Source organism: Anoplophora glabripennis, unplaced genomic scaffold, assembly GCF_000390285.2.
Source record: "Anoplophora glabripennis isolate ALB-LARVAE unplaced genomic scaffold, Agla_2.0 scaffold508, whole genome shotgun sequence".
Classification (NCBI taxonomy): domain Eukaryota; kingdom Metazoa; phylum Arthropoda; class Insecta; order Coleoptera; family Cerambycidae; genus Anoplophora; species Anoplophora glabripennis.
The window spans coordinates 327,822-340,041 of record NW_019417487.1 but is presented as its reverse complement, the minus strand read 5'-3'; the positions used below and the strand labels follow the sequence as shown (position 1 = coordinate 340,041).

Here is a 12,220-nt window from a genome sequence, read left to right as displayed (position 1 = left end):
CGTTTTCTATTTTTTAATTATTTGAAAAAATTCAAATTTAGCATATTTCACATAACACCATTTTGAAAATGTATATAGAATCCCAAAATTGAAAAAAAATGTATGAAAGGTATTGAGGTATGAAAAAAATTTCGATTTTTTTTTAAAATGTTAAGAAAAAAATAGAAGATCGTTTTGAATATTTTTTTTTCTACTTTTTTTAAAAAAGTTGTTATTTGGGCCATTTTTGGACGAACAGTGGGCTTTAAAGAAAGACAAAACATTTGAACTCAAATAAATCATTTTGAAACCATCCTCTTTTGACTTTTTGAAATTGTCATCAATCCTAGCATAGAACAAATTTTTCCAATTTTGGGATTTTATATACAATTTCAAAAATTTTCAAAATGGTGTGAAATAAGCTACTTAGATGTATTTGAAAAACAATTTTTTTTCAATAAAAAAAAATAGAAAACGGAAAAACCACTGCAAAATTTGAGTAGTTTTTTATAAGAAAAAAATTTTTTTTTCAAAAATGGTAATCATCGAGAAATATTCGTTTTTTTTTAGAAAATTAAAAAAAGAGTGAAAATAGACCCAGATAATTTTGATACATTTTTTTTCAAAAGGTACATTTAAAACCAATAATTTTGAAAAAAAACGTCCCAATAACTCATATTTTGAAAAAGATATGGTTCTTTTTTTAAAAAAGAGCATTTTTTCAAAAATTCATCTTTTTTTGAGTTGGGTGAAAAAATTTGAAAAAAATAGAGGTTTTCAATGGGGTAGAAAACAAAAAAAAAGTTTCAACCAAATCGAAAGGGGTCAGGGTTAAAAGTGGTCGATTTGGAATATGTAAAATGAAAAATATAACAGTTTCTGATATATTTGCACCAATAAACACGTAGCAAGCTCCGGATTTACAATTTCAAGGAAGTTTCTCTCATTTATTTTGTTGCTTATTACGTTAATTCCTGTATACGTATAAATCGGGACACAGATACTATTTCAAAAATAAAAAAACTTATGGAAATTTCATATATTTTGAACTTACTTTTTTTACTCGTAAAATTACAAAAGCAATTCATATTTAACGGGGTAATATAAAACTAACAGTGACGGTTGATGAAAATTAAAATGATAAAATATTTTGATAACAAAGTACTGAGACCCATACCATTTTTTAGGAGATCATTTCTGCTGGGCCTGAATGGACAACTTTCACGATGAAAAAATTTTTTGCGAAATAAAAAATTAAATCTTGATTTTGTAATTTTTCCTACAATATTTGTTTTTATAAAATTATAGCGTTATGAAATTTGTATAATAAAAGGTTAGTATCAAATTAACAATATAAATAAAAAAATGCAACCTTTTTTGAGATCTCTGTCAGCATGCCCTATTTTACTCTTTTATTTCATGAGTTTCATTTGAATTTTTTTCATCATGAAAGTTCCTTCTGCGGGCATACAAATCATCCCCTATGGGTCCCTCTCTTCGTTATCAAAATATGGTATCAATTTTCTTCACTAGTCGCCACTGCATTTTAACACAACAATCAAGTGCAAGAATTGTTTTTCCTTTCAATTAAATACAGAGTGATTCACAAGCAATGGTAGAACACTTAACAACTGTGGACAGTAAGAGTCAAAATATTATTTAAAATACGATGGTCTCCACAAGCTACAGGTTTACATTGCACTTTCATAACCTGCTTTTATTCTCGGGCTAAGCTCTGTGGGGGCGAACCTGCCATCAGAACCTCTAGGCCCGCCCTGACCTTAATTTAGGTTCTTACTGTTGATTTTAAGGCATCTACAAAAGGTAGGCGCAGATTATTTGGGATGGGAAATCATAATGCAGTGTTAATTTTAATCTAGCTCCTAAAGGGCACTACGTAGACCACATTTACAGCGTTAAAATGACTAATTGTTTTACCTGTAACTTTACGGTAGATTTAGCATAAAAGTTGTTTTTGTNCAAAAATTCATAACTTTATTAGTTGGGTGAAAAAATTTGAAAAAAATCTCAGAGGTTTTCAATGGGGTAGAAAACAATAAAAAAGTTTCAGCCAAATCGAAAGAGGTCAGGGTTAAAAGTGGTCGATTTGGCATGGAATGCCTCATATGTAAAATGAAAAATATTAACAGTTTCTGATATATTTGCACCAATAAACACGTAGCAAGCTCCGGATTTACAATTTCAAGGAAGTTTCTCTCATTTATTTTGTTGCTTATTACGTTAATTCCTGTATACGTATAAATCGGGACACAGATACTATTTCAAAAATAAAAAAACTTATGGAAATTTCATATACTTTGAACTTACTTTTTTTACTCATAAAATTACAAAAGCAATTCATATTTAAAGGGGTAATATAAACTGACAGTAATGGGTTGATGAAAATTAAAATGATAAAACATTTTGATAATAAAGTATCGATACCCATACCATTTTTTAGATCATTTCTGGGCGTGAATGGACAACTTTCATGATAAAAAAAGTTTTGCGAAATAAAAAATTAAATCAGAGGTCACCAATCTTGAGATTTTGTAATTTTTTCTAAAATATTCATTTTTATGAAATTATAGCGTTATGAAATTTGTAAAATAACAGGTTAGTGTCGAATAAAAATTATAAATAAAAAAATCCCTTTTATATGCAACGTTTTTTGAGAACTCAATGTCAGCAAGCCCTATTACTCTTTTATTTCATAACTTTCATTTGAAATTTTTTCATCATGAAAGTTCCTTCTGTGGGCATGGAAATCCGTCCCCTATGGATCCCACGCTTCATTATCAAAATATGGTAATCATTTTCTTCACCAGTCGCCACTGCATTTTACTATAAAAATCAAGTGGAAGAATTGTTTCCCCTTTAAATTAAATACAGGGTGATTCACAAACAACGGTAGAACATAATAACTGTGGACAATAAAAGTCAAAATATTATTTCAAATACGATAATCTCCACAAGCTACAGGTTTACATTGTACTTTCATAACCTGCCATTATTCTCAGGTTAAGCTCTGTGGGGGTGAACTCGCCATCAGAATCCCTAGGCTCGCCCTGACCTTAATTTAGGTTCTTACTGTTGATTTTAAGGCATCTACAAAAGGTAGGCGCAGATTATTTGGGATGGGAAATCATAATGCAGTGTTAATTTTAATCTAGCTCCTAAAGGGCACTACGTAGACCACATTTACAGCGTTAAAATGACTAATTGTTTTACCTGTAACTTTACGGTAGATTTAGCATAAAAGTTGTTTTTGTTTTCTTAATAAAAATAAAGTAATTATGTCTCGACACCAACTTTCAAATATCGTTCTTAAAAAAACTACACGGAATTGTTTATTTGCCCCTCAAAGACTTGAAACATACAAGTCTATGTGATATGTGGCATAAAGCCATATGTAACTCCTTCTACAAGTTAGATCAAAAGTAATATACACAGGGTGTTCTTTAATTTGAGTGTAACTTCCACAAAGCATTCCTTGCTCAATAGACCAGGGCGGAGCAGTACAAATCAAATAATAAAAGTGTAGACCCTTAGATCTGGGCGAGGTCCGCAACATTTTTAAAATTGCAAAAATGTTTAAAAAAATTTTAAAAATACCTATTTCATCAGAGTTTTTTACTTATATCTTGGAACCTATGCATTGTGGAAGAATATTGAAGAGGAAAAAAGTTTTACAATTGAATTTTGCACAATACACTGTAAGTTAAAAATGTTTAAATTTATCACCGATGTTGCAAAATAGCAATAATTGATGAAAAAAAGGCAGAATAATCAAGTCTCTTGGACAATTTTTTATTTTTTTTTAATATTTTAATTACTCCGAGGGCATTCTAATTTCCGTAAAAAAAAAACTTTAGAGTATAATAAAACAACACACCAAATTTCATTAAAATCGGTTCGATAGTTTTCGCAAAATAATTTTTTGAAAACTGAAAAAAAATTTTTGAATTTTCAAAATGTAGCACCGCCTCAAATAAAGCAACTAGATACTTGAGACTTGTTTCAAATCGGTTGATTAGGATACAAAATCAAAAATTAGAATAGCGGATACCCACTCTCTCGCAAAGAATTATATGTATATATGCAAAATATAATTAGGTGTTTTCTTTATTTTTTCACAAAATGTAATTTAATTCATAATTATACCAGTTTAAATTTTAATTAGAATCAGAGACGGCAATATCCGTTTTGGCCAATCAGATGGCTCACAGCGAACATATGACGTGACGTGACACGACATGCTTTTTCAGATAGTTAGGAAATTATTATTATTTAGTTCGTTTTCTTTACAACTACTTGTATAATGTGTTCAGTAAAATATTTTTGATTATACGTTTTGTTGAATTAATTTTAATATTTTATTCTTTTGTCTGTAAGTCCATTCCAAAATACTTGGTATTTATTTTATAACTCATTTTAGTGCAACCTTTGGTAACAAATCTTCCAAAATCCAACTGTTAGTATCAAACATGGCATTCTCCATTTATTTTTGTACATTTTTTCAGAAAAGATAAAAAATTTAGGTACATTGACCTTAAAATCTGATGTAGTTTAGCATTTTCTTTCATTGGAAACTATGCTTCCTTTGAATTAAGCAGTAATAAGAGTGTAGCAGTTTTTTGCGCTTTAACAAAAAGTGGAAATGGTGGAGATTGCCGCCTTTGATACTAGAGCTCTCAAATCTGATATGACCTGCGTCGACATAAGCCATCGATAGCCAAAAATGTGTGCCCAAAGTTTGATTTTGAAATTTCAACTAGTTTTGAATATATTAAAAAAAGTAACATTATAAACAGGTCATTTTCAAGCTGCCATATCTTTGTAAAAAGCCGGAACTGACCAACGGTTCATTTGAACCTGAATTTTGAAAGGGAACATCTTGCAGATGTTTTGCAATCGAGTTAATAGATACCTTGTAAGTAATTTCCCATTTCAAGTAACCTACAATCACAAACTTTCACAAAAAAAATTAAAAAACATTACATTACAAAAAAAATAAAAAATTCGGTTTTATTTTTACGTTAAATGTGATTAATTCAATATTAATAGTTCGTCTGCTGTACCATTACTTATGAATCACCCTGTATGATGAACATCAAATTTGAACGCTTATTTTTTTTATCGAAATCAATATAAGCACCTCTCGCAAGCACCTGCACCCTCGAAAAGGCGCAGTTGACGCGTCGTTAACAATTCCCGGCCCACCCCAGCAGCGGAAGCCCCTTTTTTAGTACCTCGTCGGCGGGAATAATATTGTTTGGCCAAAAAAAAAAAACACTAACTACATAGAAGAATGGTGTTAAACTAACCAGAGTGCAAGAGAGTGTCATGCTGATTGAATGGGTTGAGTGTCTATCTATACCTCTCTTTCGATTAGCTTCTCAACGTACTCGACGGTGCGTACGCGCTTTTCACCTGTCTGTTCGTCGACGTACTCTTCCGTCTTCCTCGTTATCGTCTCGCCAAGGACCTTCTCGCTCTCCCGCACCGTCGTGTTGCCCGGCTTCATTCTTACCGCCAACTTGGGGAAGTCGGCGCTAGACGGCCTCAACTGAACAGGACATGCAATGCTGTTAGTAGCACCAACGCCCTGGACAAGGTGTCGCGTCCAGCGGGTCTGGGTTAGTCGTACAGTGTTGCCAACGTTGCTCTGCGCGAACCCCACCGACCGGGGCGTTCTAGATAGTTAAAGGTGCAATTCTGATTCGTCCCGTTAAATTTTAGTAGAGTGCTAACATTTTTTGAGTTGTTAAAACTCGGATGATAAAATGAATTGCAAATCGATCCAGAATTTAAATGTTACTATTTCATAACCCTCCAGTTTTTAAAGGGCAACGTAATTGACATATGAGGAATAGAAACGTGACAGGAAATTATAAAATTAATAACAAATTCAAAAATGATTTTTAAAAATAAAGAACAGATTGTCATATGTCGATTAATTTGAAGTTAAAAAAGATATTTTTATCACGGTATATAGAAATTTTAATGTTCTTTGATTCACTATTATCAACAATCTACACCTAAAATTGAGACGTTTGAACTACTCCTTCAGATTTTGACAAATTTGTTGAAGTTAATTTTTTAACCTGCATTTAAAATTGAACGGTAAGAAAGAGAATTGCCCCTCCATGTGCATGGATTTAAAAAGCTACCAAAAAGTTCTAAATAATTCTATTTCGACGTGGTGTCAGCATAGTTTTAGCTTTTGTTAATGTGACTAGTACTTTAAATTGTTATAAAGTGTTTCATTAATGATAGGAGATTGCTAAAGTTAAAATAGGGCGACAGTAATAAATTTTGACATTTCAGATACAGGGTTTGGCGTGTATAGTCTATAAAAATTAAACTACTGCTTCCTGATGATGTTTGTACCAATATAAAAGTCTTATACGAAAAACGTCCATCTTCGCGTTTTTTTTTTTTGTAAATTAAAGTTCATTTATTCAACAAAATTGAAGGCCGACCTTGTGTTATTTATTAAAACTTTGGAAATGTTTTTATGCGACCCGAGATGCAACTTTATAATTTGAGTCAGTATAATCTAATACCGGTAATACTAAAAGGTAACTTGTCAAAAAATTTGTGCAGTCAACTGATTTTGTATTTGTATTCACTTAATTATTAAATATTAAGCATCATCCATCGTTAAAAAGTGAAAGATTCCACACACGTTTTTATTTTGTAATTCCACGATAGTGAGTGTATTTTTAAAGAAGTAAAAAATAAGAATAGCGTGCCGATTACACTAAAAACGAGATTCTTATTTCTTACTTTGCTTAATTTTTTAGTTTGTGCACAAACTAGTTTTACAATGAACCGAGAAAACAATGCATTTACTATCTCCGAACGTGTTGATATGGTGTTAGTGTATGGTGCAGCCGGAGAAAATGCACTCGCGGCGACTAGGTTGTACCCCCCCATGTGCAAATACAATCCTACAGTGCGTTCAGGGGCTGCGAGATACGGGAAGTGTTATTCCTCGAGGAGAAGGACGTGGTCAGCAAGTGAACCTTAATGTTGAAGATGCAGTGTTGGAAAATCTTGACGAAGACCCCACAATTAGCACTCGACGACTCGCATATCAAGTAGGAACCTCATCTCGTACCGTACATAGCATCTTAAGTCATCAGCTGTTGCAAATATAGATTTGCAACTAGTTCAACAGATTTTACCCCCGGATTGTGATCAACGAACGCGTTTTTAGATGGTTTTTACGGCAATGTGCCAATCATGTAGACTTTCCTGTTTATGTTTGTGTAACAGATGAGGCGACAATATCGTTAGGAAGGTGTAGTCTAATTTTTATAGATTATACATGCCACACCCTGTATAGCTAAAATTCAAATTGGTTTTAAAACGCATAGACTGAAAGGAAATTAAATTTTATTTAGGTTGGTTTGATCGATTTATTTTAACTTCAGAAATTTTCCTCAGAGTGTGGTGGAAATGGTGGACGATCTCTCAATTTGTGAAAATCTTATAAAAACGACGTTAGAAGTTTTTTACCAGGGCTCAATCTGTAGAGTTATCAGCTTGATAATGTTTCATTTTGCAGACAACAAAAAAGTACTCGTCTTTTGTGCAAAAAAGGCTGAAAATCTTAAAAAGATAGAAAACAAATCAATCCACAATTTTTTCTATTTCTTAATCTGATAAAATTATTAAAAGTATTCTCTGGGTGCACACACTTCGACAAAAAGAGAGAGATTAGTGCTGCATAGTTTCATTCGACAATTTGTCAGTTGCCAACTTAGGCGTTTCCTTTCTTGTCACATGCGTGCAACGGGGAAACACATTATTCTCACATTTTTGTTATTCGTGTGTTTTTAAAAAAGGAATTATGTGCGAATATTAGTGGCCAATCTAATAATCAGGGTAGTTGTAACAAATGAATTTAACAGTCAGGAATGTTGTATGATAAAGAATGTGAATTGCAGCATGAAATTCGTATGCGAGAGATGTCGTGGAAATGTGCAGTTCTTTAACAACAGAATCGAGTGTAAAAAAAGTTAATTGACAATGACATGCGATCCTTTAAAAAAATCACAAATTTTATTTTAAAATGAACTAGAAGACGAAAATTTGGCTAGATTATCGTAGAAAGTTTTACTATGTATGGAATGAATTTTCATACTTAAAATGAAATCAAAAACTTTTTGATGTCTTGAATTTGTGACTTCATTCTACAAAATTTATACAAATCTGAGGGAACGTCCACCATTTCTTGAACACTCTGTATATGCAAAATTATTTTTATTACAATATTATTGGAAATGAGTTTTACCACGATCCTTTTTGCAATGACAACGAAATTATAATCAAGCGTGAAAATGCTAATGACAAATTTAATTACTTGTTTCGCGTCCGAGTACATCATTTTCTGGCAACACTGGTTAGTATAGAACAACGGCATTAGTTACGGATGATAATAAATAATAAAAAGGAAAATTACTAAAACAAATAAGACAACTTGCAATTGTTAAATATGACGTAAGTTAGTAGGAATAAATTATGTTTATAAAAAATATAAATAAAATGAACATGCGAGATTTGTATCTATCCTAAGGTCGTTAGATTCGAAAACGTCGGTCACAAAAATACCTCGTTCTGTTAAATTTGCCTAAAATGTTTTAATAATGCTTTTCAGCAAAATGTATTAAAAACTTTTGTTAGAATAATAGTTTTCTAACGGATTTAACACGTTTCTATATTTTTGTAACTGAATAAATTAAGAAAATATAATGTGTTGAATCTTACCTCTTCTTTAATTGGAACTTCCGCGATGGGTGGAGTGGGTACTTCCCCCGCCCCCACCATGTCGGTCATGGATTTAATTACCATCTGCGCCTGGATAGCGTCCTGTTCTAGGGACTTCAAGCGAGCGGCACGCCAGGCCGCCCGTTTCTCCGCCCTCAGCGCTCGCTCTTCGGCAGGCGACAGAGGCGTATCGTCCTCGTCGGTTAGTAGACCTTCTTCTCTCATTCTATCTTTGAGGCGCTTCTCAGCTTTCGCTGTTCGCACGATACCGATAGTACTCGAAGGTCTACACAAACAAAAAAAGATTACTCCAAGAATGATCAAAAAACATTTGAGTCGTGTAGGAAAAAATAAAAAAAAAAAAGGGAACAAGTATTACCTTGATCTTTGCGATTCAATTGACTCGGCGTCGGAATGGTCTAATTCATTCACGGAATTGATTTCGGCAGTCGATAAATTAGCTATCTTCCTTTCTTCTTCCGCCTTCAGCTTCTCTAGTTCGTCCGCACTTAAATAACTAAATACTTTTCCTAAAAGCGCAAGCGGATTAGTTGACACTCATCAGACGCGTTCCAAAATTGCACAAACAGCATAAATCCCAAATACGTTACCTGGTTTCGTTGGTTTTTGGCTCTCCTCCATGGCAGTTTCGAAGAATTTCTTCTTGTCGCTGACTGATTGCTTCTGGGTGTGGCCCTTGGGAGACTGTGGGGGCTGTCAAAATTGGTCAGAGTAAGCTTTAAGGCACTATCTTCATTTACGTGTGTCAAAGAAATCTATCTAGTCTTAATGTACAGAAACGAAAAATAAATGAAGTATTACCTTTTGCACCATACCGTACTTCCCTAAAGATCCGCTAGTAAATCCAGCAAGCTTGTTAGAAGAAAAAATTAGAGACTGAGGTCTTGCCGACACAACTGGTTTAGAAAAGCTTATTTTTTCTTTAGGCCCATCAGAGTCCAACAGCTTTTCTTCACTGTGGAAAGCTCTGCTCAAAGTAGATCTTTTTACGGGAACGGGAGGAGGGACCTTTTTCGGTTTGGGTAAAAGTAATGGGGAAGTTTTGGCTGGGGAAAATATGTGAAGTTTCTCAGAAACTCTCGATATGTCTGTAGTAAGAGGTACAGCAAATGATTCTGTTTGATTAATTTCCTCCTCGGATGGTAGGGGAGGTACAGGTGGGGGGAAATCAATCACCTCTCTTGATTTCAATACAGGGGGTGGAACTTCGTGAACAATTGGCGAAGCAGGAGGAGGAGTTTTTGGAAGCACTGGTGGTGGGGTAGGCGGTAAAGGTGGGGGTATACTGTCAAAAGGAAAATCATCCTCCAGGTCAAAATCTATTGGTGGTGGTGGGGGTACTTTAAGGATATCCAGATCGTCTAATAGAACGGTATCCGCTGTTGTTATAGGAGTTATATCAACAGGGGGTGGCGGTACGCCTATGAGAGAATCCGGTAGATCTAGAGTGTGGGGCATATTCGTTAAGGGAGGGAAGAAGTGGTTTGGTTCGGGCGAATAAATATTATCATACGACTTAGCTTGTGGCAAAGTATTGTAAACGTTAATTTCGAACTGTTGGGGTTGAGACATGGGAACCATCGAATACCTATTTAGCGAAATATTACTACTCATTATGGGGGCTTGTATTGAGACAGCCATGTTTGTTGAAGAAGAGAAAGTACCGAATTGTTCCCTGTTTGTAAAACTAGATAATCTGGTATGTGAACCAAAGTCGTTACTGTTAAACTGGATAACATTCTGCATGGAAGGTATATTCGTAAAATCATTGTAAGGAGGTAAAGCTACAGCAGACATGGGTTGAGGAGTTGGATAATTGAAAATCTCTGAATAGTTTGTCGGTGGAGGGATTATGTTACTAGGTACGGAAAAATCGACGGTTTCAGGATGGTTTTGGGCTTCGATGTATTCCAGATCAGGAGTGGGATTATCTCTACTAGGAGGGGGGCTGCTTGTTTCGGAAGGATTTTCGGTATGGGTGCTAAGTAGCTGGCTTTCGTTTTTGTGTTGCAGGGTACCAGTGTCCACCTGAACGTTAGGTTTGACAGTTTTTGGTAATGTAGCGGCATGCATTATAGGTTCCTGTTAGAAAGTCTGCATTTTAGAGGTAGAGAAAAATATTTTAGAACCATCACCAAGGCACAGCGAAGCACAAGGGACACAGAACCAGTAAAGAAAACCCCAACAAATTTTATACCAAAAATATATTTGCCATTGAAAATCACATTTAATTGTTAATATAATATTTAGATTTTACATATAAATAAATAGACGATATTCACCCAAGTTATAACATCAAATATAAAATCTGGTATGGCTACTGGCTGGATTTATCGAAATAACAATATGCAGAGTCTTTTAAAATAATCACCGGTTTTACTCATTATCTGCGATCCTTACAAATCTTTAGAATGGAGCTGTCGATGAATAGGTGGTTCATTATTTAGAAGGCTATATAAAATGTGAAGTATATTTTGAAAGACTCCAAGTAACATAAATAATCTTAAATCCTATTCGAATAAAATACTTTCTTTTATAAAAACACTACTAATGATTTTAGAATAATTTATGGCTATTTTGAACAATTAGCTTACATATCTCTCTGGGTCCAGTACAGGAGACGTCTCCCCTTTTTTTTAGTATAAACGATTTGTACACTTAATTATTAAAAATATTACAAATACAAAAATGGCTTACACATTAATAAAAGTATGAAGCGTATTTATAGATATTAAATGTAAAGATATGGAATACAACATCCGGGGCAAAGACATTTTTTTAAATACACATGTTATTAAACAACAGAAAGGCACATGAACATTTAAAATAAAATCTAATTGGAAGTGAAATCAACTGAGCAATTGAAAGGTTACACAAGACACGTAAGAAACATTTCTGCTTCGGACACTTGTACTGGAAGAATTTATGAATAGATTACGTAACTGAACATACAAACACTGTTACGAAATTACATAAAGCAGTGGTGTACAGTACAAAATCAAGCATAAAAAATATATTTTTTATCAGATGAAAAATAATTATAAATCAGATAGATAAGAAAGCATCATAAATTTGCCATTCTGGTACCAAAAACAGAAACAAACACTAAAATTTCTGTATCCAGTTCGAAAAAATTATATTTTTGTTAAAACTTAAGGAAACGGCAACGATTGCTAAAATTTATGTTTTTCATTGATGATAACCACCAAAATAAAACAAAACAAGTCAAATTGATGTTTCGACAAAAAATGTCACCCACTAACTGCCATTGTGGTTCTAAAGTAGCGGAAAATAAGTTTGCAATACACTCTCAATACAACGATTCTATATTATCTATGAAAAACAAAAATTATAACCATTACGACTTCCTAATTTATTCCAGGAATATATTAGAAATTAATTCCAGTCAAAATTAGGTTTTAACGAAAATGCCACAATTTTT

The 12,220-nt window shown here is 33.5% G+C and overlaps 1 protein-coding gene across 1 annotated transcript in view; it reads right to left on the bottom strand.

Annotated features, from left to right (window-relative positions):
• The window catches only part of LOC108911806 (protein lap4), a 212,075-nt gene that overhangs the window by 4,363 nt on the left and 195,492 nt on the right, over positions 1 to 12,220 (bottom strand). The window contains exons 17-21 of the mRNA XM_023456349.1: positions 9,580 to 10,860; positions 9,369 to 9,471; positions 9,137 to 9,287; positions 8,758 to 9,043; positions 5,360 to 5,548 (exon numbers count right to left, since the gene is read on the bottom strand). Coding sequence (XP_023312117.1) covers positions 5,360 to 5,548; positions 8,758 to 9,043; positions 9,137 to 9,287; positions 9,369 to 9,471; positions 9,580 to 10,860 — 2,010 coding nt within the window. The remainder of the gene's footprint in view (positions 1 to 5,359; positions 5,549 to 8,757; positions 9,044 to 9,136; positions 9,288 to 9,368; positions 9,472 to 9,579; positions 10,861 to 12,220) is intronic.